This window comes from Geotrypetes seraphini, chromosome 16 (assembly GCF_902459505.1).
Source record: "Geotrypetes seraphini chromosome 16, aGeoSer1.1, whole genome shotgun sequence".
NCBI lineage: Eukaryota > Metazoa > Chordata > Amphibia > Gymnophiona > Dermophiidae > Geotrypetes > Geotrypetes seraphini.
Genome location: NC_047099.1, coordinates 38,816,054 through 38,841,380, shown reverse-complemented (window position 1 = coordinate 38,841,380; position 25,327 = coordinate 38,816,054). Strand labels below are relative to the sequence as shown.

General features: G+C 45.9%; 1 protein-coding gene across 13 annotated transcripts in view; it reads right to left on the bottom strand.

Annotated features, from left to right (window-relative positions):
- Positions 1-599: 599 nt before the first annotated feature.
- The window catches only part of HORMAD1 (HORMA domain containing 1), a 43,158-nt gene continuing 18,430 nt past the window's right edge, over positions 600-25,327 (bottom strand). For 5 of the 13 annotated variants that reach the window (XM_033924444.1, XM_033924448.1, XM_033924450.1 and 2 more), the window contains 8 exons: positions 22,255-22,322; positions 20,635-20,786; positions 20,195-20,445; positions 17,637-17,700; positions 11,375-11,454; positions 11,129-11,209; positions 9,418-9,507; positions 600-1,459 (listed from right to left, as the gene is read on the bottom strand). In XM_033924444.1, the coding sequence (XP_033780335.1) occupies positions 1,373-1,459; positions 9,418-9,507; positions 11,129-11,209; positions 11,375-11,454; positions 17,637-17,700; positions 20,195-20,445; positions 20,635-20,786; positions 22,255-22,322 (873 nt within the window). In that variant the 3' untranslated portion in view covers positions 600-1,372. The remainder of the gene's footprint in view (positions 1,460-9,417; positions 9,508-11,128; positions 11,210-11,374; positions 11,455-17,636; positions 17,701-20,194; positions 20,446-20,634; positions 20,787-22,254; positions 22,323-25,327) is intronic. The other 8 variants (XM_033924447.1, XM_033924449.1, XM_033924451.1 and 5 more) reach the window with 6 other exon arrangements.

Genomic DNA, 25,327 nt, shown 5'->3' with positions numbered 1-25,327 from the left:
GCTTGATTTTCCATATATAACATGAGTAGGATTAAGTGTCTAAACCAGTTCATAGACAACGGCGCGAAAGACAAAGGCGCGCGCCCAAAAAATTACAGTTTTTAGGGGCTCCGACGGGGGGTTTTGTTGGGGAACCCCCCACTTTACTTAATAGACATCGCGCCGGCGTTATGGGGGGTTGTAACCCTCCACATTTTACTGTAAACTTAACTTTTTCCCTAAAAACAGGGAAAAAGTGAAGGTTTCATTAAAATGTGGGGGGTTACAACCCCCCACAACGCGGCATGATGTCTATTAAGTAAAGTGGGGGGTTCCCCCCCCACGCCCCCCTGTCGGAGCCCTAAAAACAGTAATTTTGAGCGGCGCGCACCTCCGCACTGCGCTCAATTGTCTGGGCGCGCCTTTGACCTGACACCGTCTAAACCTCAAAATAAACTACTGGGATGGCAGAACTGTTTGAAAAAGGAATACAAACCAGTATATACCAAAACATTTTTTTAAAAGAGGAATTAATTAACTTTCTAGAAAGTTTGGGCCAAGGGTACTTCATCAAATAAGAGATCCTTATTTCCAAAATTAATGAAAATAAAACTAACATATGAGTGTAATATTGTCTAATTATTCTGTTACAAGTGTGGTGGCCAATACAAATCTTTGGGAATAAAAGTGGCTGCTTCCTAATACAGGTTCCAGGTTGCTACTGTTTTTCACTCCTTTGTTAATTCTTATTGTGCAGTTACACCAGAAAACGAATCCAAAGAAAGGAATAATTGTAGAAGTTTGTAACCATCACTTAGCTTTTCATTTCCTATTAGAACTGTTAGATTTCAAAGCCACATTTCGATTTGGTTGAATTTCTTGCTAATATTCTTGCAGAAGTTCATTCTTCCTGGCCCAGAAACAGACAAGAGGGTATTCCCATTTGAGATACTGCAGCAGTTCCAAAACTGAGTCAGGAGGCTTCAGACACATGTTTAAAAAAACTGAACATCATTTAGGAAACCTAACGTAAAACAGATTTATAACTGTTTTAAAAATTCTTGCCAAAATATTGCAGCTTGTCAATATTTAGAGCTTGAAACAGCCTAAAAGATACTAAATTTCTTTTGGGTCCATTGATTTCATCCTGAATGGATAAAGTATGGGAAACTACACTCCTGTACCTGCTTTTTACTCACAGTTGCCTAGTAATAAATGCACTATTCACAATATTTCTCCAGACCAAGACCCAAATGCTTTTTATGTTACATAAAAGATGTATATGAAAGTTGCTTGGGAACTCCACCTCACTTCTCAAAGCTACTGTCAATCGGTTTTAAGGTCAAAGCAGTTCTTCTTAGAATTGCACACCCCAGCAGGAGTGTGTTGATGCTTAAATCCGCTCCTTTGGTTCGCTAAATCTTTTTCTTTTTGGCATAGAGACTTCTTCTTGGCTGCAGGGAATGTCAAATGGTTGGACCTGTTAAAAGAAAATCAGATAGATGTCTGACACACTTAAACAGCATGTTGGCGCTTATGCCTCATTCTTCCTGGATCTACAATGAAAGGAAAGGAGTGTTTGGATGCATCTGACATACCCGTATGGAATGAACAAACCATACTTTTAGAAAACTCATAAAAACTACCTTATTCGACAGATGTATCACCTAAACAGAATCTCACCAAACACTCTGTTCTTTTCACTTTCCCAATATGCCTTCTGAAATCCTAATCGAACAGTATTTGTAATTTCAGGACCTTTCTTCTAATATGTCCCCTCTGAATCTCTAAACAAACTGTATATTGTAATTTTCGCTGTTTTTGAAATTTGTGAACTTTCTTTACAGGTCCTCTCTGAAATTCTTATCAAACAGTATATTTTGTAATTTTGCTTTCTTAAAGTCTCTGTACTCCTTCTACATATTGTAAATCGCTGAAAGTCCAGCTCTCTTGAATGTAAACCGCCTAGAAGTCGCAAGATTGTGGCGGTATAGAAGGAGAAATTAGGTTCTTACCTGCTAATTTACTTTCTTTTAGCTTCTCCAGACCAGTAGAGGTTAACTTTACGAATGGGTATATATCTAATCATGACCAGCAGGTGGAGACTGAAAACAAAACTTTGGGACAGTATATACTATCCTCCCTTCTCTATTTCCCTCAGTCTGCCGAATAGCCAAGCAGAACCAAGAACTGGAAAACAGGAAGAAAACAATACTCCGAACAGGAGTAACAAATAACATACCCAAATGCTGTTGGAAAATGCAGAGGAGAAATACCCGAAGGAAAATGTCCCCACAGCTCGCCAGCTAAGCCAGCCGAGCCACAGCCGCTGTTCTTTAATTCTCCCCGGCCCTAGAAAAATACTAGAACCCGCAGCAAAAAACAAAAACTGCCCGCGAAAACAGCCCCAACAACAACAACAACAACAGACAGGGTGGGGACCTCTACTGGTCTGGAGAAGCTAAAAGAAAGTAAATTAGCAGGTAAGAACCTAATTTCTCCTTCTTTAGCACTCTCCAGACCAGTAGAGGTTAACTTTACGAATGGGACGTACCAAAGCAGTCCCTCTCACGGGCGGGACCCCCGAAGGGCCGATACCAGAACACGCTCACCGAACACCGCGTCCCGACGCGCCTGAACATCTACCCGATAATGTCTAACAAAAGAATACAAGGAGGACCAAACCGCAGCCTTACAAATATCCACCGGAGGCACGAGCGACGACTCAGCCCAAGAAGCCGCCTGACCCCGAGTGGAATGAGCCTTGAGAAACTCCGGAACAGGCTGCTGTTTCAGAAGATAAGCGGAAGCAATCGTCTCCTTGATCCAGCGCGCAATAGTAGCCTTAGAAGCGCCAGCTCCCCGACTAGGACCAGCCAGGAGGACAAAGAGATGATCGGACTTCCGGAATTCCTGGGTCCGCTGCACATCAGAGCGAAGGACCCGACCGACATCCAACTTGCGCAGCTGCCGTTGCTCAGAAGAGCCCTCCCGACCACCCAAGACCGGGAGAACCACCGATTGATTGACATGAAAAGAGAAACAACCTTCGGCAGAAAGGAAGGAACAGGCCGCAAGACGACCCGCTCCCTATACAACTCCAAGAAGGGAGCCCTACAAGAGAAAGCCTGCAGCTCAGAAATACTCCTAGCAGAAGTAATGGCCACCAAAAAGACCGCCTTCAAAGTAAGGTCCTTCAAAGAACAGTCGTCCAAGGGCTCGAAAGGCGGGCGCACCAAAACAGAGAGAACCAGATTAAGATCCCAAGAGGGAACCGAGGGCCGTAGGGGAGGCCTAAGCAACTTGGCCGCCCGCAGAAACCGAATCACATCAGGAAGAGCCGATAAACGCTGACCTGACACCAACCCTCGAAAGGTCGACAGGGCCGCAAGATGAACCCGGAGAGAAGACCAAGCCAGGCCTCTATCCAGGCCATCCTGCAAGAACTCTAGAATGTTAGGCAGAGAAGCGCGAAAAGAGGTCACTCCCCGCGCCCGACACCATTCCTCAAAGAGACGCCAAACCCGCACATAAGCCCGAGAGGTAGAAAGCCTCCGGGACCCCAACAGTGTAGCGATCACCTTGTCTGAATATCCCTTCTTGCTAAGGCGACCCCTTTCAAGAGCCACGCCGTAAGACAGAAGAGAGACGGGTCGAACAAGGGAATGGGACCCTGCATCAGAAGGTCGTCCGAGAGAGGCAGAGGAAGAGGAACCGCCACCAGGTGTCTCACCAGATCCGCATACCACGGACGTCGAGGCCAATCCGGAGCCACCAGCACCACCAAACCAGGATGGTGAACAATGCGAAGAAGCACTCTGCCCACCAGCGGCTAAGGAGGGAACACATACAACAGCCCCTCCGTTGGCCACGGCTGGACCAGAGCATCCAGACCCTCGGCCAGCCCTTCCCTGCGACGACTGAAGAAGCGGGGCACTTTGGCGTTGCCACTCGTGGCCATCAGGTCCATCAGGGGCTGCCCCCAATCTTGCACTATCAACCGAAACGCTCCGGCGCCGAGAAACCACTCTCCTGGATCCAGGAAGTGACGACTGAGGAAGTCTGCCTGAACATTTTCTACCCCGGCTATATGAGAAGCCGAGAGGTCCAGAAGATGGGACTCCGCCCAAACCATGAGCCGAGCCGCCTCCTGCGCCACAGGAGTGCTCTTGGTGCCCCCCTGACGATTGACATAAGCCACCGCCGTGGCATTGTCCGACAGGACTCTGACCGACTTGCCCAGCAAAAGGGAGTGGAAAGCTAACAGCGCCAGCCTGACCGCTCTGGTCTCCAACTCGTTGATCGACCAGGAGGCCTCCTCCGCGGACCAGGTGCCCCGAGCTGAGTGGCCCATAAACTGAGCCCCCCAACCGAGGAGACTCGCATCCGTAAGGAGCACCGTCCACTGCGGGAGATCCAGACCCACCCCCTGAACCAGGTGAGGGGTCCGGAGCCACCAGCGCAGAATGCAGCGCGCCAAGCCTCGCAGGGGAACCGGAACATCCAAATCTTGCCTCCGGGGAGACCACCTCCGGAGCAGAGCATACTGAAGAGGACGCATGTGGGCCCGCGCCCACCTCACCACGTCCAGGGACGCCGCCATTGACCCCAGGACTTGGAGGAAATCTCGCGCCCGAGGACCCCGGGACGCCAAAAGCAGGCGAATCTGAGATTGCAATTTGCTCACCCGGGCCTCTGGAAGGAAGACCTTCCCCAAGGAGATGTCGAACATAACCCCAAGGCACTCCAGACGCTGAGCCGGGACCAACCGACTCTTGGAAAGGTTGACCACCCAGCCCAGCGACCGGAGAAACTCCACCACCCGAGCCGTAACCCGGGAGCTCTCCTGCAACGACTTTGCCCGAATCAACCAGTCGTCCAGGTAGGGGAGAACCAGGATGCCCACCGACCGCAAGGCTGCCGCGACGACCACCATTACCGTGGTGAACGTCCGAGGAGCCGTGGCCAGACCAAAGGGAAGCGCACAGAACTGAAAGTGCCGCCCCAAGATCGCAAAGCGAAGGAAGTGCTGATGAGAGGCCCGAATTGGAACCTGCAAGTAGGCCTCCGTCAGATCGAGAGACATCCAGGATGGGCCGAAAGGTCCCCTCCTTTATGGCCACCACAAAGTAAATGGAGTACCTGCCGGTGCCCCACTCCGTAGGGGACACCGGCACCACTGCCTCGAGATCTAGCAAACGCTGAAGGGTCTGACGAAAAGCCTGCGTCTTCCATGGAGTCTGACATGGAGAAGCGAGGAAAAAGTCCGGCAGAGAGCGGGTAAACTCCAGAGCGTAACCGTCCCGCACCACCTCAAGGACCCACTGATCGGACGCGATCTCGGCCCATTTGGGGAAAAATTTGCGCAGCCGGGCCCCCACCGGAACCAAAGGGGGCGCCGGCAAGGAGTCATTGCGCAGGACGGGAAGCGGGGGAACCGGCGGAGGGATTCCCTGCCCCCCGACGGGCCCCCCGAAAGGGCTGCATGCGCTGGAAGAACCGACCCCGGGAAAAACCCTGAGCCGGGAAAGAAGCAGCCCCACGCCCCGGGCGATACTTGCGAAATTCCCGCAAACGCCCCCGGGCAGCCCCACACCTAGACGCAGGGCGGGCACGGTCCTCAGGCAGACGGGGCACCTTCGAGTCCGTCAGAGTCTGAATCAACTCATCTAATTCCTCTCCAAACAAAAAGACCCCCTAAAGGGAACTTTAGTAAACTTAGCTTTGGACGCAGAATCCGCCGCCCAAGCGCGCAGCCACAAAATACGCCGCGCGGCCATGCCATAGACTTAGCCGAAATCCGCACCAAGTCATAAAGAGCATCTGAGAGGAACGAGGCAGCCATCGCAATCTTCGCTACCTCCTGATCCACTAGAGACCAGTCATCAGACTCCCGATCCAGGACACGCTCAGCCCACCGAAACACGGCGCGAGCGACTAGCTCCCCACAAACAGCCGCCTGGACCCCAAAGGCAGAGACATCAAAATCATACTTAAGAAGAGTCTCTAACGCACGCGCCTCCGAGACCCTAAGAGCAGAACCGTCCATAACAGGCACGGTATGCCGCTTAGGAAGTGCCGAGACCACCGCGTTCCCCATTGGCGAAATTAAGGTAGCCCTACCTCCCTCCGGGACGGGATACCCAAGAGCCAAGGCGCACACCAAACGAAACTGCGCCCATAGGCCACTGCGCCAACACAAAATCCCGCAAATCCTGACGCACAGGAAAAGAGCGGGAACCAGGACAGACCCCCTGAAGCAGAGGGGCCCCCATACGCGGGGTCTCCGGCGGCGCCACTGCAAAAATGCAGCACCAAGGAGACCTGCTACACAGGTCTAAAAGCTCATCCCTCTGAATAAAAAAGCGCACCACGGACGCATCTGCTCTGGAAGACGGGAAACCCGCCGCCCCGCTGCCAACAGGCGTCCCCTCTAGAGGATCCTGGAAGCCCGCCAAAGCAGCCAGGTCCTCAACCAGGCCAACACGCTCCTCCGCCCACCAATTCGCAATCCAAGCCCCCCCGCGGGCGCTTGGATGAGGGAGGAGGAAGAGGGGACGCCAAACGAAAAGAGGGAGGCAAAGCCATAGGGGGCGCGGAGGGAAACCCCCCCCGAAACCCCCCAGGCGCACGTGGGACCCCCAAAAGTCCGCACAAAGAAAGAAAATAAATTGGGGGCAAAAAACCCCTGGGGGTCCCAAGGGACTCCCTGCCCCAGCAGGGGTCCAAGCTGAAACCTGCCCCTGTGTTCGCCATACAGGGGGAAGGTCACCTGAGGTTGCAGACAAAATGGAGGGGCCAGACAAAGAAAATGGCGAAGTTCCCGCCAAAAATGCTCCCTCCATGGCCTGTAGCGGCTGAGAAGACTGAACAGTCCCAGCCGCTAAGACAGGCAAGTCGGCATCAGCTGTCAAAAAATCAGCTGAGAGGGAATCCTTCGGGGAATCCCTCCGTGGGCGGTTGTGGAAGACCGGGCTTCCCCACTGCTCCAAGCCGACTCGCGAGGCACCATCGGCGGGGAGCTCTGGGCGCCTGCAGCCGCTGCCGACGGAGCTCCACCACCTCACCGACCCAAACCGCCGAGTTCAGGCCGGCCGCGAGTGCCTCGCGGCTGGACTAAAATTGTGGCCTACTCCCCCGGAGAAGGGCACAATTGCTCCAGACGCGACCTAGCTATAAAAAAGTGCTGGTTACATGAAAAAATACAGTAAAATACAGTTTTCTTAAAGGGAAACAACCCTTCAGACCAGCACTACCTCAGGATTTTTTTTTTTTTTTTTTTTTTTTTTACAGAACAGACTCCACAGGCTCTCGAAGCAATATGCCTTGCTTGACTTAGGGGGCAAGGCTTACTGCTGAGGCTCCTCTAAAAAAATGTGGGGAGGTGGAGGAAGTGGGGGGAGGGACCCCGCTCGTGACCCGCCGGGTTTGACACCCCCGAGGTCGGACGGACCCCCAAACAGGGCCCGACCAAGCTCCGTCCGGCCAAAAACAGGGACAATAAACCCCTAAACAAATTCCAACAGCCCTACCAAGAGAGATGGGTACAGATCACTCAACACCTGCTGGAGACTGAAAGAAGACTGAGGGAAATAGAGAAGGGAGGATAGTATATACTGTCCCAAAGTTTTGTTTTCAGTCTCCACCTGCTGGTCATGATTAGATATATACCCATTCGTAAAGTTAACCTCTACTGGTCTGGAGAGTGCTAAAGAAGAATAAAGTTATTATTGTTTAACAGGTTACAACGTACCACAGTTACAGTACAAGTTTTTAACCTAACTCGACACATATTAGGGATCTAATACCAATATATAGAATTTAACCTATGGCTCCGGAAAAAGGAGAACAGAGAGACATCCAGGCTTCACCTCCAGTGCCCTCAATGGATGCAAAGCCCAGATGTCTCTAGCTGTGCTCCTTATCTCCATTGCTTCCAGCAAAAGCAAAACCTGGATGTCTCAATCCGTTCTCCCTCTCTGGAGCCACACAGTAACCCTACCAATATACATAAGGATAAATTAGGTTCTTACCTGCTAATTTTCTTTCTTTCAGACCAGCACAGCTCACTGATGGTAATAGCTCACCATGATCAGCAGGTGGAGACTGAGACATAAACTTTTGGCTGTAGTACAAGTGGGTTGTGCAACTGAGACACTGAGCACCCCGACCGAGGAGACTGGCGTCCGTGAGCAGCAGAATCCACTGAGGCTGATCCAGACTCACTTCTAGTATCAGATTGGAAGACTGAAGCCACTAAAAGAGACTGCGTCAAATTAACCCCCGAAGAGGAACGGGAGAGTCCATAGAGTGCATCTGAGGTGACCACCGCTGAAGAAGAGCATACTGAAGTGGCTGCATGTGAGCCCGAGTCAACCGAACCACATCTAGGGAGGTCGCTATTGACCCTAAGACCTGGAGAAAATCATGTGCCCAAGGACACTGGTACTCCAGCATAAGGCGAATCTGCGACTATAACTTACCCACTTAGGCCTCTGGGAGGAACACCTTCCCCAGTCTGATGTCGAAGAGAACCGTGAGGTACTCCAAATGCTGAGACAGAGTCAACCGGCTTTTGGACAGGTTGACCACCCTTCCCAGTGACTGCAGAAACTCCACAACTGAAGCCATAACCCGGGAGCTCTCCTGAAAAGACTTTGCTCAGATCAGCCCGTCTTCCAGGGTTCACTTGGGCATCTGGAACTTCTTTGATGGCATTGCTGAGCAGTAGAAGGAAGACCTCTGCTGCAAATTGCCAAATGTGCTGGTATGGTACTGCAGAAGGGAGAGGTGGTTGAGAGGGTATAGAGTTGGGAAGAAAATTGAGGAAATATCCTTGAGAAATTATGCAGAGGACCCATTGGTCTGTCGTTATGGCCTGCCAAGCCGAAAAGAAGTGAGTTCGTTGCCCCCCTCCCTCCCCCTGGCAGATGGTCAAAACTAGGTTTAGGCTTAAGAATAGGAAGTTCAAATATAGATGATTGCTTCTGCTTCCTCGTATGCTGTTTCAGGGTGTAAGGAGAAGACTGCAATCTTTGTAGGGCAGATTGATTATAAGGAGAAAATCTGCATCATGGATAATACTGCTGAAAAACTGTTGATAGTATGCTCTACGATAAGAAAATGAAGAGGAAGGACATCAAAATTGTTGGTGTTGCTCCAAGGGATGCGCTGAGAGTTCCCTACTAGTCGAGGAATCTTCCTTAATTAAGTTATTATTCTTTTTTTTCTGAGAAGAGAGGGGAGAGCTACGACCTGTCAGGAGTGGCTGAAGAAAAAACTGAAAAGCTGAGGGGAGGGGCTCCTACACATGCCCAGTAAGCTCAAAAGCTTACCTATCTAGGGGTGAGCACCAGCACTCAGGCTCAGTCAGAGGACTTCACCAAGAGTGCCTGCATATCCCCTGCTTGTCTGGAGAAATGCTATATAACCCCTTACCTGTTTGCTTAGATTTGATCTTTTCTTGCCTGCTTTAGAGGTTGTGGTAGGCTGATTTTTGTCACCTTTCTGAGCTTGATATCCACTAACCTTTATAAAGACAGAATAAAGACAAAAATGCAAACTGGATCTTTATGGCACATCAGCACTATTAGTGCTACATCCTATCCTGTGGTAACAGTTAAGCAAGAAAGGCTTGTATCTCTTCACCTCATACAATGTAACAAGTTTGAACAATATGATGTAATGATATATATATATTTTTTTTTTTAATCTTTATTCATTTTCAAAAATTACAACAAGTGTACAATAACCATCCAGAAATATATTAACTAATCACTTGACAATCTTATTTGTATACCTCCAAATATATATATATATATATATATATATATACATATATATATATATATATATATATATAAAAGAATCCCACCCCTCCCACCCATATCTTAATAATTAACAGTTATCTATTATTATCATTCATAATCCCACCCCCCCTCATCTTATCCAATGATATTTTTTAGGATGCAAGTGTTTTAGACTGCTGAAGTTCCTTCTTATTCCTGCTAATTTACTTTCCTTTAGTCACACCAGACCAGGAACTTGTGGGTTGTGTGCCCATCAACCAGCAGATAGAGACAGAAGAGTACAAACTGTGCTCTGCAGCTCAAATAATTCCAGTGTAGTTATCAAAGCAGTGGAAAATGATTAAAACAAGACTAATTATATTATATTTTAATGGGTTTATTCCTGATGAATGGGCTGGGTGTGGGTGGGGTCTCTTTTATATGCATTTGATAATAATAATGTTAAGAATGTCAAGTGATTTTATACAAATTAATTGATTGAATATTGTACAATATTGTCGCAAGATTTGAAAATGAATAAAGAATTAAAAAAAAAAAAAAATGAAGAAAAACCACTTGTTCAACATAGAACCCAGAATATTCAAAGAATAATCAGAAAATGCAGAGCAAGTGTTAGTATGGGAAGGGAATTATCTGGCTCAACTAAAGGAAAGAAAATTAGCAGGTAAGATCTAATTTCTCCTTCCTTGGTGTCAGCACCAGACCAATCCAGTAACTCGTGGAATGTAACAAAGTAGTCCTCAAATAGGGAGGAATACAGATGCTCCTGCCCTGATGGCTGAAATTTCAAAAAAAGATTTCTGTCTAGCAAAAACATCCAAGTTTATTTAATCTTTGGTATACGGTTTATCAAATATAAACCTAAACGGTTAATAATTCTTAAAAGAATAAAATTAAAAAGAAAATTAGAAGGGAGAACAGCACAAACTGACTTACTGGAAGCAAAACCCCATATCTGTTTGTCATTCCCTCTATTGTCTCTACCTGAGCAGTATGTATAGATTCAACCTTTTTGTCCTGTGTGTCTGTCATAATTAGTTTGTAATCTCTTTTGAGTAGGGATTGTCTCTTGCATGTGCATCTGATAGAAATAATAAATAGTAGCAGTAGAAGAAATTCCAGGGTTGTAGCTGCAGTCAGCTCTCCACTACCTATTGGAATACTGAATTGTTTGAGCTGTACCAGTTCCTTAAAATAGTTTGCCAAGTTGGTCCTGGTACCCTCTACCTCCACCTGTAGGGCGATAGGCAGACAACCCACAAGTTCCTGGACTGGTCTGGTGCTGACACCAAGGAAATATTAACTTTAAGCTTGAAATTTGGAACAAAATTGCTACTAACAGTGTTTGGAAATATTTTACCACTTCTTGTTCTGGGCACAGATACTTCAAGTTCAGAAGTTTTATTTACCAGCTGTTCAACCTACAAGAGGAAATAATGAACTGTGAAAGCCTCAAGAAAGTAAATTTCAAGGCTATCAAAATTAAAGTCAACTAGATCCAACTAAAGACAAAAATATTTTTTTGCAAAAAAACAAATTCAAAAGACCCTTCCCCAAATGAATATGAAATAAGCTCTCTCTTATACCTGAAAATTAGAATCCAGCTGTAGATTGTGGCTTTCTCCAGACTTCACTGTTATATCTTCTTCACAAGTTAAACTTACTTCTAAAAAAAACATTCAGGCAGTATAGGAAACTAGTAGCAGTATACAGACAGGAAATGGTAACATTTAGCCATACCTGTTAATTTCCTTTCCTATAGTCTAGCCATGTGAATCTGTATGAATGGACTGTGCCCCTTTCTTACCAGCAGATGGACAGAGAGCTGTTGGATATATCTCAACAATATGTAATGAACCTCTACTATTACACTAGAAAAATCAACATAATATAGTAGAAGACGACAATTATGATCAAAAGACCTCAGATAATCAATTTGCTCTATATTTCAGTACACCCAAGTCCTGTAGTAGAGCTTAGCAAAGTCATTGATCTCTCAAAGCAACTCCACTCTTAATTTATATGTCAAAATTACCCAAATGTTGATCACATACAGCCAGGTACTTATCTTCATAGTTATCAAGGACGGTCAATCACTTGCATGCAAGAACTCCTGTCACAAATTCCTCTTCTCAAAGGCAAAACCCTTTCCTTGTGTTTGGTCGGGAGGAGGAGTGGACCTTGAGTCCCAATCATACTAGGCAACAGATCCAGAGCCAACTGCTATGTGCAAGATACTGGCTTGCTGAACAATTTGTTTTTGTGGCAGAGCAGATTGTTCCCTTGAAGCTGTGATGATGCTGAAAAACACTCCGCAGGAGTGTTATGATGCAAATAGAAAATGAAAGTGAAAATAAAGCCCGTAATTAAAATCACAGCTTACTGTTTTTGCCCCAAGAAAACTAACTGACAAAATGCTTGAGGGGAGAACTGAGAGCTGAAGAACCTGTTGGTGCAACCCATGGATGTTAAAGACTGACGAGGGAGACTGAAGCAGCATGGGAACTCCCGCACATGTGCAGAGATGTCAAACTCAGACAGCTCTAAACTGAAAAACGACTTCAATACCCAGGCTCTGTCGGAAAACGTCACCTATGAGTGTACCTGCATTTCCCTGGTAAGTCTACAGGAAATACTGACTTTCTGTACAGGCCTGTTATAGGCTCACTCAGAAGTCTGATGTTTTCAGATCCCATTTGCTGGTAGCAGTGGCTGGACTGGTCTGGAGAGACATTAAAGAATACTAGAAAGTTCCAGCAGAGCACTAGCCTATATCTGGTGATGTCACTGGAAAACTCCATCTGCTGATAGGAAACAGACACGACCCATTCATACAGATTCATGTAGCCGAGATGTTAAATACGTTTTATTTCATCATACATTATTTTAAGCTTGCATGCTATACATATATTAGTATATGCTGAAACATTAGGGGCCCATTTATCACCATTAACAGCATGCATTAGTTCTTGTGTTAAACACAGAAAATACCATTTTGAGACGAGGACTGTGCTCTCAGTTCATTTGATGGTCACTACTGTACGTTGACTGTTAACGTTCACATTACCTCATAAAGTCTAAATAACTATGGCCCTCTTTTATCAACAAGTTCCTACATCCACCTAATCCCTCTTGCTCACTCACTCCAAGTTGAAGCATGACACACAGTGGCGTACCTAGGGGGGGGCGGGGGGGGCGGGCCGCCCCGGGTACCAGCCCTAAGGGGGTGTTCCCGGCCTTGCCGTTCAGTCCCCCGCCACCCCCGAAGGACCGCTCGCCCCCCTGGCCTCCCCGCACCACCTATGAACAGCCGCAGCAGGATCGCGAAGTCAGCGTCAGCATCCCTGCGCTGCTTCCTACGACGCGATCCCGCCCCTCCTCTGACGTCAGAGGAGGGGCGGGACCGTGGCGCAGGAAGCAGCAGGGATCGCTGACGCTGACTTCGCGATCCTGCTGCGGCTGTTCATAGGTGGTGCGGGGAGGCCAGGGGGGCGAGCGGTCCTTCGGGGGTGGCGGGGGACTGAACGGCAAGGCCGGGAACACCCCCTTAGGGCTGGTACCCGACGCTGACTTCGCGATCCTGCTGCGGCTGTTCATAGGTGGTGCGGGGAGGCCAGGGGGGCGAGCGGTCCTTCGGGGTGGGTCGGGGCATCAGGCCTTCAGGGTGGGGCGGGCGGGCAGGCAAGCAGGCTTTCAAGGGGGAGGGGGTGACAGGCAGGCAGGCAGACCTTCAAGGGGGGACAGGCCTTCGGGGGGGGGGGGGGCAGACATTCAAGGGGTGCAGGCCTTCAAGGGGGGCAGGCAGGCCTTCAGGGGGGTGCAGACCTTCGGGGGGGGGGTGTAGGCCTTTGGGGGGGTGCAGACCTTCAAGGGGGTGCAGGCCTTCAAGGGGGGAAAGGCAGGCAGGCCTTCAAGGGGGGGACAGGCCTACAAGGGGGGGGGACAGGCCTACAAGGGGGGGGGACAGGCCTACAAGGGGGGGGACAGGCCTTCAAGGGGGGGTGCAGGCCTTCAAGGGGGGTGCAGGCCTTCAAGGGGGGAAAGGCAGGCAGGCCTTCAAGGGGGGGGCAGGCCTACAAGGGGGGGGGGACAGGCCTACAAGGGGGGGGACAGGCCTTCAAGGGGGGGTGCAGGCCTTCAAGGGGGGTGCAGGCCTTCAAGGGGGGAAAGGCAGGCAGGCCTTCAAGGGGGGGACAGGCCTACAAGGGGGGGGGGACAGGCCTACAAGGGGGGGACAGGCCTACAAGGGGGGGTGCAGGCCTTCAAGGGGGGGTGCAGGCCTTCAAGGGGGGTGCAGGCCTTCAAGGGGGAGACAGGCCTTCAAGGGGGGGAAAGGCAGGCAGGCAGGCCTTAAAGGGGGGACAGGCCTACAAGGGGGTGGGACAGGCCTTCAAGGGGGGGACAGGCCTTCGGGGGGGTGCAGACCTTCAAGGGAGTGCAGGCCTTCGGGGGGGGGTGCAGTCCTTCAGGGGTGGGGTTTAGGCCTTCAGAGGGGGACAGACCTTCGGGTGGGAGGTAAAGTCCTTCGGGGGGTGCAGGTCTTCAGGGGTGGGGTGTAGCCCTTCGGAGGGGGGACAGACCTTCGGGGGAGGGGGGTCCTGGTGTAAAAGTACACAGAGGGAGAGAGGGAAGGGGGGGTTCAAAGATACATGCATATGCCAGACTTTGGGGGTTAGAAATAATGGGTCTAAAAACAGAGGAGTGGGAGAGAGATGGTGCATAATGGGATTTAGGGAGGGAAGGAACAGAAAGGGAGAGAACTTGGAAACAGGGGATGGTGTGGAGGGGGGATAGAGATACTGGATAGGAGGATAGTTGGGAACAGAAAGGGAGAGATGGTGGATCCTGGGGTGGTGGGGAGTTGAGAAAAGGTGAATCTGTGGATGGAGACAAAAAAAAGGAAAGATGCCAGATCTCCGGGAGAGGGAAGGGAAACGGAAGGGGAGAACAGAGATGGCAGACGGATGGTTAGCACGGAGAAAGGAGACCCTGGCAAGCAAGACAACAAGAGCCTGGGACCAACAAGATTTGAATATTGATCAGAGAACAAAAGGTAGAAAAAATAATTTTATTTTCTGTTTTGTGATTACAATATGTTAGATTTGAAAAGTGTACATGAGACAGCTTGAAATGGGAACTTTTCTATTTTTGTGAATGGCAAGGCTGAGTTCAGTTAAAATATATGCTTTATAAGAAAATATAATAATGTGTTTTATAAAGTTTATAAGCATTGCTGGCATACTCGGTGAGGTGTTCCTAGTGTTGGTGGTGGTGGTAGCATGTCAGTGTGTTGAGAGGAAGAGGTAGTCTGGGAAATTCTGCTGAGCAAACTCTGGGCCCATTTCCACCCCCAGTTAGTCCACTCCACTCAACTGGTTCACACACTGAGTGGGTCTTTGGGTGTTATTTCTGGGTAGTTGTTTTAGAATCTCTTCCAGTGGTTTGTCAGTATCTCCTTCTGGTCCAAGGAAGGAAACTTTGTCAACCTTAGCATTGACCTTCAGAATATGTTTGTAACAGCGCTGCTTGTGTGGCATTAGGCTATGTAGTGATCGAAAGAAAAAAACAGACCTTTGCACATTTTTGCACTATATGGTGGGTGTATGAGGAGATTCATTTCCTGCACAGTTAAGTCCATTTTTTCTACTGAATAATAGTATAGGTACAATGAAAGTAAATAGCAAAAATGTTTGAGTAGATAATTAAGGAAATCTTTTTCATATTGCTTGCTTATGGACTGGGAAAAAAGACTGTTCAAGCAAATGTCTCCAGAACTGCTTTAATGGAAAAATGTGATTTTTTTTTTTTTTAAGTACTTTGTGAAATTTATTGTTGTTGTGAAATTTATTGTTATACTTTGTTTAAACTTAAAAAGCGGTGTCATTAACAGTGAATCTAATCGAAAAATCGATTCAACAGGGTGAATCGGATCGAATGAAATATTTTTCTCTGAATCGGGCAGCACTATTGGCTACCATGAGAATGGGCTACTGGGCATGATGGACCATTGGTGTGACCCAGTTAGGCTATTCTTATGTTATGTTCTCATCTGTAGGGGCCTTTGTTTTCACTTCTTATTTTAATGTATTTTTTTCCTGGGAACTTATCAGTGTTTTTTTATAATGGGAACAAAAATGGAAGAGAATTAATGTGTGTGGAATGGGGGGGGGTAACTAATTTCTTCAGCTAAATAATTCAATCCACTTCAAACAGACATAGGAGAACTCACGCACCATTCACACACCCTCCAACCAAAAACGTCAAAAGAAAAAAACTGTTCGACAACCTCCTAGCCATTCGAGCTGCAACACTTGACCCCCAACTCTACAACCTATTGACCTCGACCACAAACTACAAAACCTTAAAAAAAGAAATAAAAACCCTTCTATTAAAAAAACACATAAAACCAAACTAACATAATCAGAACTGTCCCAAGCATCACCTGCAACTACTCCATATGTACTTCTGATGTCATGACAATTCAGACATAATTTATGTTATGTTATGTTTGGAATAATGGTTACATAAATGAGGTTCAATAAAAGAAAATTTTCTGTGGGAGCATTTGTTGGAACTTCTGTTATCCTGATTTCTTCTATCTGTGGGCTTTCTTTAGCTAACCTACTTATCTGGGGCTTTCCACTTCTGCAGCTGCCCTTTTCACGGTCCACTTTGAGCTTGCACTCTCTGGGGAGGGGGGGTTGGGTCTGGGCTTGGTGGGGTAGGTGTGTCTGGTAGTTTTGTCTGGGTGGTGGCTGGGTGTTTCTTGGGTGCTTGTTGTGCGGATTGGTGTGTCTGGTGAGCGGTCTGGGTGTTGTTGCTTGTGGGGGGTTTTTTCATTATAAAATATGGCTGAGGGTCTAGTCCGGCTTATTATTCTTGTGGGTTCTGGGGTGGGATTTGTTTGCTTGCCCCAAGTTTTGGCCTTTTGTTGTGTATTGCTATGCCTCTCATTGGCAATTTTCTCTTGGGAGAGGCTTGTTCATGCTTGTTGTTGCTGTTACTCTCATTCTGTGTTCTTTTTGATAATGTATAAGTTTCTGTACAGACCATGGTTGCTTGTCTGGACCTTTTGCCATTCTCAATAAAAATACTTTGGAAAAAAAAAAAAAAAAAAAAAAGAAAATTTTCACTGCCTGTTTCTATTCTGACCATTTATTCCATTTCATGGTTATTGCAAAAAAAAAAAAAAAAAATTTTACATGAGGGGGGGGGGGGGGGGGTGTCAAAAAATGATGGGCCCCGGGTGCCACATACCCTAGGTACGCCACTGATGACACAAAAAAGATTAAGAGGAACAGTCAAGGGACGTAGACTGGGAACAACCTTCCCAAGATTTATGAGCTCTGGAACAGTAAACCTGGTTCGGCTGTGTGTGGTGACATCTTCACTTGTGTGGCTATAGTATCCTGCTGTATATGGAGCAACAACACTTTCCTTCTAGTTAACACACCATTTTCATTATTTTATACGTAGAAGGTGAAAATCTATGAATGCCTGCCTGAATAACACTGATATAGTAAAATGATCTAAATTATTATATGATATAGATTATATTTGAATATAATTTTTGGGAGGGTGGGGTAGGATATAATCTTTTTCTTTTTTTTTTTTAAGTTCTTTATTCATTTATAATTTACAACAAGTGTACAATAAATAACAAACACGTAAGATACAGCATCACTTGAAAATCAGCAATCTTTCAACAAGAAAATGTAACCCTCCCCCTCCCATAAAATGTAGAGCTTCAAGTGATGTTGTATATTAAATGATGATTTTATTGTACACTTGTTGAAAGATTGAAAATGAATAAAGATTTATAAAAAGAACCAAAAATTGACGTCTTACCTTCATCTTTCAAAGATTCACTATCAATTCTCTGCCTCTCCATTTTATCTGAAATGAGATCTTCCTAAAAGGTGATGACAAAGAAAATAAATAATATAGCACATGTAAGAATAAAGATAGAACACATATTGTCTTACCATATGTGGGGCCCTGTGAATGTAACTCGCCTTGAGTTACAACTGAAAAAAGCATGAGGCTAGAGAATGACATGGGGACAAAGTTTGTACCCATCCCTGCAAATTCAGTCTTATTCCATCTGTATAAGCCTAAAAAAGTTATGATTTTATATTTAAAAAGAGATTATGTACTTACTCTGGTAAGTTCTTTTCCAGTAGATAGCAGAGACATTCCAGACAGATGGGTTTTGTCCCAATGGCTGCAAGCCATCTGCATAAGAAATCCACTCCAGATTTTTTTCTGTGTGCCTCTGCAGTACTTCACTGTGCTCTCTAGCTCCACCTACAGTTATTACCCAAGAACCGAGTCACTAAGGGCTCCTTTTATGAAGTGGGAACACCCCGCTTGACAGAATGAGTCAGCACAAACAGATGGTCAGAGAGATGAAATTCGTTAGTGCCCTCCAGATAACGAAGAAGTATTCTGCGCACATCAAGTTTCTTCAAAAGGCGATCTTGTGTTCTGGAACCAGTATTTTTTTTTTTAATTTTAATAATTTATATTCTGCATATCCTACAATTCAGCCAGTTGTTCAAGTAAAGGTGTACCTGCAAACCCATTTTCCATAAATAAGCCGCCATGACCACCATCACCTTGGTGAAGCTGTTGCCATCCCAAAGGACAGAGTTGAGAATTGGTAATGATTTTCCAAAACATGAAACTGCAAGTATTTGTTGTGGGCCAGAAATATCAAAATGTGCAAGAAAGTTTCCGTGAGATCCAGAGAGGTGAGGAAATCTCCCAGGGCCACCGCTGCGATAATCAATCGAACTGTCTCCATGAGAAAGCGTGGAACTTTGAGCGCTGCATTCACATGCTGAAGATCCAGAATAGGCCTCTAATCTTTGGAGCCTCTCTTTAGCACAATAAAGTATATAGAGTATCTGCCTTAGCCCGAGAGGTCAGGTGGCACTGGCTCTATAGCTTGAATATCCAGCAAGTGTTGAATAGTGGCTTGAACCTTGAGTGCCTTGTCCGGTTGACCTGCGAGAGATTCCACAAACTAATCTGTCAGAAGCCGGGTAAATTCCAGCTTGTAGCCCAACAGAATAATGTTCAGATGAAATGTGAACCCAGGTGAGCGGGAATGCTGAGAGTCTGCCCCCTATCTTTAGAGGAGCATCCCTTAGCCTGGCAGAAGATGTAAGAGATCTACCTGAAATGGAAATGGATTTCAAGGATGATGATGATGATGCAGAGGAAATGAAAGAAATCTCGGTGAATCTGGAAGTAGTGCCAAGCCAAATCAGCACGTTAAAAAGTGATAAATCGCTCGGACTGGATGGTATACATCCCAAGTACTAAAAGAATTCAAACATGAAATTGCTGACCTGCTGTTAGAGATCGGTAACCTGTAGCTAAAATCGTCTGTAGTACCTGAAGACTGGAGGGTGGCCAATGTTATGCAGATTTTTAAAAAGTGTTCCAGGGGAGATATGGGAAATTACAGACACCGAAGCCTGACTTCAGTGCTGGGCAAAATGGTGGAAACAATTATAAAAAATAAAATTGTGGAACAAGTAGACAAACATGATTTAATGAGACAAGAGTCAGCATGGGTTCAGCCGAGGGAGATCTTGCCTCACCAATTGCTTGACTTCTTTGAAGGTGTGATTAAACGTGGATAAAGGTGAGCCAGTTGATGTAATATATCTAGATTTTCAGAAAGCTTTTGAGGAAATTAGAGAATCATGGGATAGGTGGCAAAGTTCAATTAGGAATTGGTTATCAGATAGAAAACAAAGGGTTGTTTTTCTCAATGGAGGAGAGTAAACAGTGGAGTGCCACAAGAATCTGTACTGGGACCGATGCTATTTAACTTATTTATAAATGACCTGGAAATTGGAACGACGAGTGAGGTGATTAAATTTGCAATGACACTAAACTGTTCAAAGTTGTTAAAACTCATCTCCCCTTTGAAAATTCCATACTTCTTACAAATACTCGAGTGTGGCCGGGTTGACAGCCTGTGAAGAACTATTGTACTGTATCTTCTCTCTGTCTTCTCTCCTTCAATCCTGTCATTTATTGTATTTTTTTTTTTCCCTTTCTGCTTCTCTCTGCTACTGTCTCTCCTATTTAATTGAATGTTACATTATGATGGGCAATATAATGAGAATTAAACATTAAACTTGATCTCTTTCTCAGTTCCTAGGAAGACTCACTCCTGCTGCCTAAACCTCACTGACATAACTTTTCCCACCTTGCCCTACCACTAGCACACAGAAAGCCAAGCTACTTTGTCCATCTAGAAAGTGGTACTGTCATTTTATAAAAGGAGCTATGTTCTAAGTATTTCTGACACACTCTGGTTTTGTAGGAGCTTGGATGATTTTGGATGCTTATTACAGGAAATGGTTGAAGTCTGATATCACTCTTACGTTCAGGAGCTGGTCTTTTGGTTCATCCTTGTCCAGACTGATTGTATTTAGAGGCAGTTTGGCTCCTTCTTCTTTCAGTAGAGCTGCATCTAAGTGTTCCATTCTGTCCTTCTCTGTTGTGACTTTGACTTTCAAGACATGAAATGGTGTAGCCACCTCCCCTACATTTAAGTGCATAGGATCCCCCTCAAACATCATTCCTTCACAATCCCCCTCTTTAAATCCTGGAGGCTGGTAGTCAAGTGGTGTAACTGTAAACAAGATAGGACAAAGTAAAATAAATGAAAAGAAATAATTTAGTACTGTCACACAGGCTTCATTGAGCAAGTCTACTACAGATTCCTAGTGGTACTCTGAACATTTCACTGCTACAACAGAGAAAAAGCCTTAGCCAATCATAGGACACCAATAAGACAAATGAAACTACATGGAAATGGTACCTTCATCGTAGTAAAAAAGTTTCATAGTTAGGCAGACATCATTAGGTAGAGGGCCCAGGTTCTGCATCAGAACATAAAGCTTACGAACCAGAACAATGCTAGATTTCCTGATGTCCGCAGATATCGTGCTGGAGTCATTCTTCTTACTGCTGCTAAGAATGGATGTTATTAAAATCCTCATAGAAATAAATCACAGTTTTGATGTTTTTATGTACATATTTCTGTTACCTCAGAATGAATAAACATTTTTTGTAACTTCACACCAATCCACAGGTCAATACTTCTTATTAAAGCAAACCTGGCCTACAAACTTTTCTTATGGCTGACTCTTGGTAATGGGTCATGGATTTGATATACTGCCTTTCTGTGGTACAATGAAAATGGTTTACATTTACTATTATATGCAGAAACTTCCTGTCTCTAGTGGGCTCACAATCTAAATTTTTGTACCTGGGACAAAGGAGGGTTAAGTGAGTTGCCCAGAGTCATAGGGGAATTGAATCTAGCTGCACTAACCATTAGGTTACTCCTCTACTCCATCATCCAATGAAGTCAGCCTTCATTTGGACATCAACGACAGCCACAGGGTGGGCCTGTCCTGCCCAGTTTAGGCTCAGGCCCAGCCACACAGCAGCCGTTCCTTCATGCTGCCAGCGACTAACCCAGAAGCCTTCCCTCTGAGACATTTTGCATCAAAGGGAAGGCTTCCGGAATTGCTGCCAGCGACCTGAAGAGAATAAAAATGCTGCACGGACTGGTGGGGGGAGGTGGGAAGGGAGGGAAAGAAAGATACCCACCCACTTTGGGCTTGGGCCCACCCAAAATTGGCTCTCTAGCTACACCAATGGCGAGCCCAATACAATTGATAAGGTAAAAATACCAAGGCCCAGGGGAGTGGCCAAGATGGCGGCACTGGTGCCCCACTGCTCTGTTGCCATATCTGGGTGGTCAGTCCATTACAAGATTGGCCCCCTCCCACATCCAAATGGTCTTGTTCTGAGCGTTTGGGACTTAGACAAAATTTTGGTAAAAAAAGTGGTATAAAAATGGATGTTCTGGCAGTCTGGACGAACAATAGCTTGGATGTCCCAGATAGACATTTTTCAAAAATGGGCATTTTCCCACTGCCGACTTTGGATGTCTAGCACCATACATCCAAATCAGACTTAGATTATGCCCCTCTATATGTATAAATTTCCCTGAAAAAAATTAAGCATGTATAAATATATTCAAGGAAAGTCCACTACTTTCTTTGAAAGTTATTTTAACACAAGCAGATTTTTTAAAGAAATCATTCAGTAATGTTCTGGATTGTTTCTGAAAATTCTGGATGCCTTCTATAAAGGGATCTTTATACACATGAGGCCTAATGTACTAGGCTTCTTTTCCGTTGAAAGAGATTGATAGAAAAATTCTTAGTGAGGCAGACTCAAAATGGAAAACATCTTGAACTGTGACTATGAGATATTATGTACATAAAACAATTTCTGAAGAGCTCCTGAAGAAACTGAACAGATAAGATTTCCTTGGTGTATCATGTGCTATAAAGTCTTCACATCTGAAGTCAGAATTACCCATCTTTCTGGTTTTAGCATTGAGGTAAAATGCAGTTGACATTACCTTGTGAAGTCCATGACTGGTCCATCAGTTGTGTATTTGAATTTAAAGTGGTAACATTCTGTTATAGTCTAAACAAAGCAAAGCAGAGTTCAAGCGGTCTCTAAAGATATAAGCCATCCAGAGCTTAAAGTAGATGTGCAACATATAAAAAAAGACTAGATTCTTACCTTGTTAATATCTTTTCTAGTATATAGATGTGTCATTCTGGACAAGTGGGTAATATCCCAGTGCCTGCGAGCTGTGCAGAAGGAATCCACTCCAGTTTTTTAATCCCTCCTTTTTCACCAGAGGGCTCTGTTGACCCCTTCAGTTTGTCCCAAAGCAGGCGATAGCCCTGAAGACATGTGAAGGAGGGGTACGGGGAAATGCCCTGACACCAACTCTGTTCTGCTCTGAAATCAGCATAAATAGGTTAGACATTGTCATCCAACGATCAAACCAGAAACATTGATGTTTGCTCTGAAATCATCAAGAACAGGTTAAACATTATCATTCAATAATGATATCAGAAACATTTATGTGGTATAGGCAATAGTATAGGCTGTAGATTTTGAAGGCCTGACAGGCATGCAAACATCAGTTTGCACCCAAATTGTCTGACAGAGATAGTAGACAGGTGCAGGACACAAATGACAGGGCGGGGCTCCAGAACGACATACCTATCTACTAGAAAAGATATTAGAAAGATAAGAACTTAATCTCTTTTTCCAATGCAATAAGTGTGTCATTCTGGCAAAGCAGGACATACACAAGCAGTCCCAGAAAACTAGGACAAGACCACTGCACTGGTCCGTAACGCTGAGGACCTAAAGGCGGAGTCCTCCCTGGTCGCTACATCCACTGTGTAAAATTTAGAAATGTATGTCGAATGGACCAAGGCACTGCCCTACAAATCTCCTCTGTGGAAGACCACCCCATGTACGTGCCCACGAAGGAGCCACACTTCTAGTCAAATATACCTTTATGGGAATTGGTGACCGTTTCCCACACGCAAATACGCTGACAAAATGGCCCTATGGACCCATCTGGAAATTGTGACCTTGGACATCAGTGCAGCTGGATAAGTAAGCACAACGAGATGTTCAGAGAGCCTGAACTCGTTGGTGGCCTCAAGATATTGGAGAAGCACTCTTCTAATGTCAAACTGCTACAGAATCTGGTCCTTCTTCTTGGAACTTTTATTAGGCAGCGCAGAGTCTCCTCTAGATGACTCCAGCTTGCATCTCTTGGCTTCCGTGGCCTCCACACACCTGCATTTAGAAAGACTGCCATTCTGGGGCTGTTGAAAGAATTTAACCCTAAACAGACTGACTGGCTGTTTCTTGGCCCTAGAGAGCAAAGGGGAGGCTAAGTCAATTGCTCCCGTCCTCCCTTCACATGCTGTGCAGCACATGGCGCAAGTGTGCTTTTCGGGCACCCATCTAGCGCAAACCCGGAATGATCTAGAGTCAAAAGAGCCTGAGGACTCCATCCCTGTCAGTTTTGAGGCAAAATGAGATCATTTAGAGCTTCTAGCAAACTTTTGAAAAAAAAAAAAAAAAATCAGGAAATCCAAGATGGCCACTGTGGTAGCGTTTTGACGCCAAAAAATGGCTCAAAAAAAACAAAACTAGCAAGTTTAGGATTTTAGAAGTGGGGGAACATCATGGAACAGGCAGAAATCTTTAAACATACAATTTACAGACCCCGCTCCCCTTACTCACTGTGACCTATGCTGGCAATGTGTTGCAGTCTACCTCAGCTCCAAATGTAGCTGGAACTGGGAGAAGAAGTCACTGCCTTTCAGTGCTGATTCTTCAGGCTGCCAGTCTAATTGGTGTCTGACTGAGCCTCCAAACCCTGTGAACCCACGGACGCAAAATGGGAAGGTGAAACGTAGCCAGAACCCTACAAGACCCTGCTGAGCTCCATACAGACTCCAAATAGCCTGCACTCAAGTCTCTGCAAAGCAGAAGGCAACCAATGCTACAAGGGGTATAGACCCCGAGCTCCAAAAAGGCTTTTGCAGGCTGGCCAACAGGTACCACAAGGGATCGACCTGTCAGCTGCAGACCTGCAGCTGCAGATAATTTTTTCAGATAAAGAGTCTACTTCTCCTCCATGCAGGCAGAACTGGACTCTCAACTATAGGAACTCTTAGTACTAAAATCAAGCCAAAAAAAACCACATAAAAGACCAAAAATATAAAGAGCAGATCAAAAAGACTCTTTCTCGCTCACATGCAAAAGGAAAAACTGAACTGGGCAGCAGACCCTCTGGTGAGGAAGGAGGGCTTCAAAAACTGGAGTGGATTCCTTCTGCATGGTTTATGGGCACTGGAATATTACCCACTTGTCCAGAATGACATATCTATTGCACTAGAAGAGGTAATTCTACAATTTTGTGCCTCAAATTAGTAACCACAATGGGGCATGATGAGTGCCAATTTTATAACAGCACTTAGGCACACCCAAGAAATTATAGCATAAAGCCGTTGCTTGATGTACCAAATGTTAGGCACAGTGACTTATGCCAGGTCAATGGCTGGAATAAGTGGGTGACCCTAAGTGTGCCATTCAACATGCGCAACTACATAGTAACATAGTAGATGACGGCAGATAGAGACCCGAATGGTCCATCCAGTCATTCCAACCTGATACAATTTTTTTTTTTCTTAGCTATTTCTAGGCAAGAATCCAAAGCTCTACTCGGTACTGTGCTTGGGTTCCAACTACTGAAGTCTCCATCAAAACTCACTCCAGCCCATCTATACCCTACCAGCCACTGAAGCCCTCCCCAGACCATCCTCAACCAAAAGGCCATATTACAGACACAGACCATGCAAGTCTGCCCACTACTGGCCTTAGTTCTTCAATATTTACTAATTTTTTCTGATTTGAGATCCTCTGTATTCATCCCACGCTTCTTTGAACTCACCGTTTTCCTCTCCACCACTTTTCTCAGAAGCGCATTCCAGGCATCCACCACCCTCTCCGTAAAGTAGAATTTCCTTACACTGCTCTTGAGTCTACCACCTCTCAACCTCAAATTATGTCCTCTGGTTTTACCATTTTCCTTTCTCTGGAAAAGATTT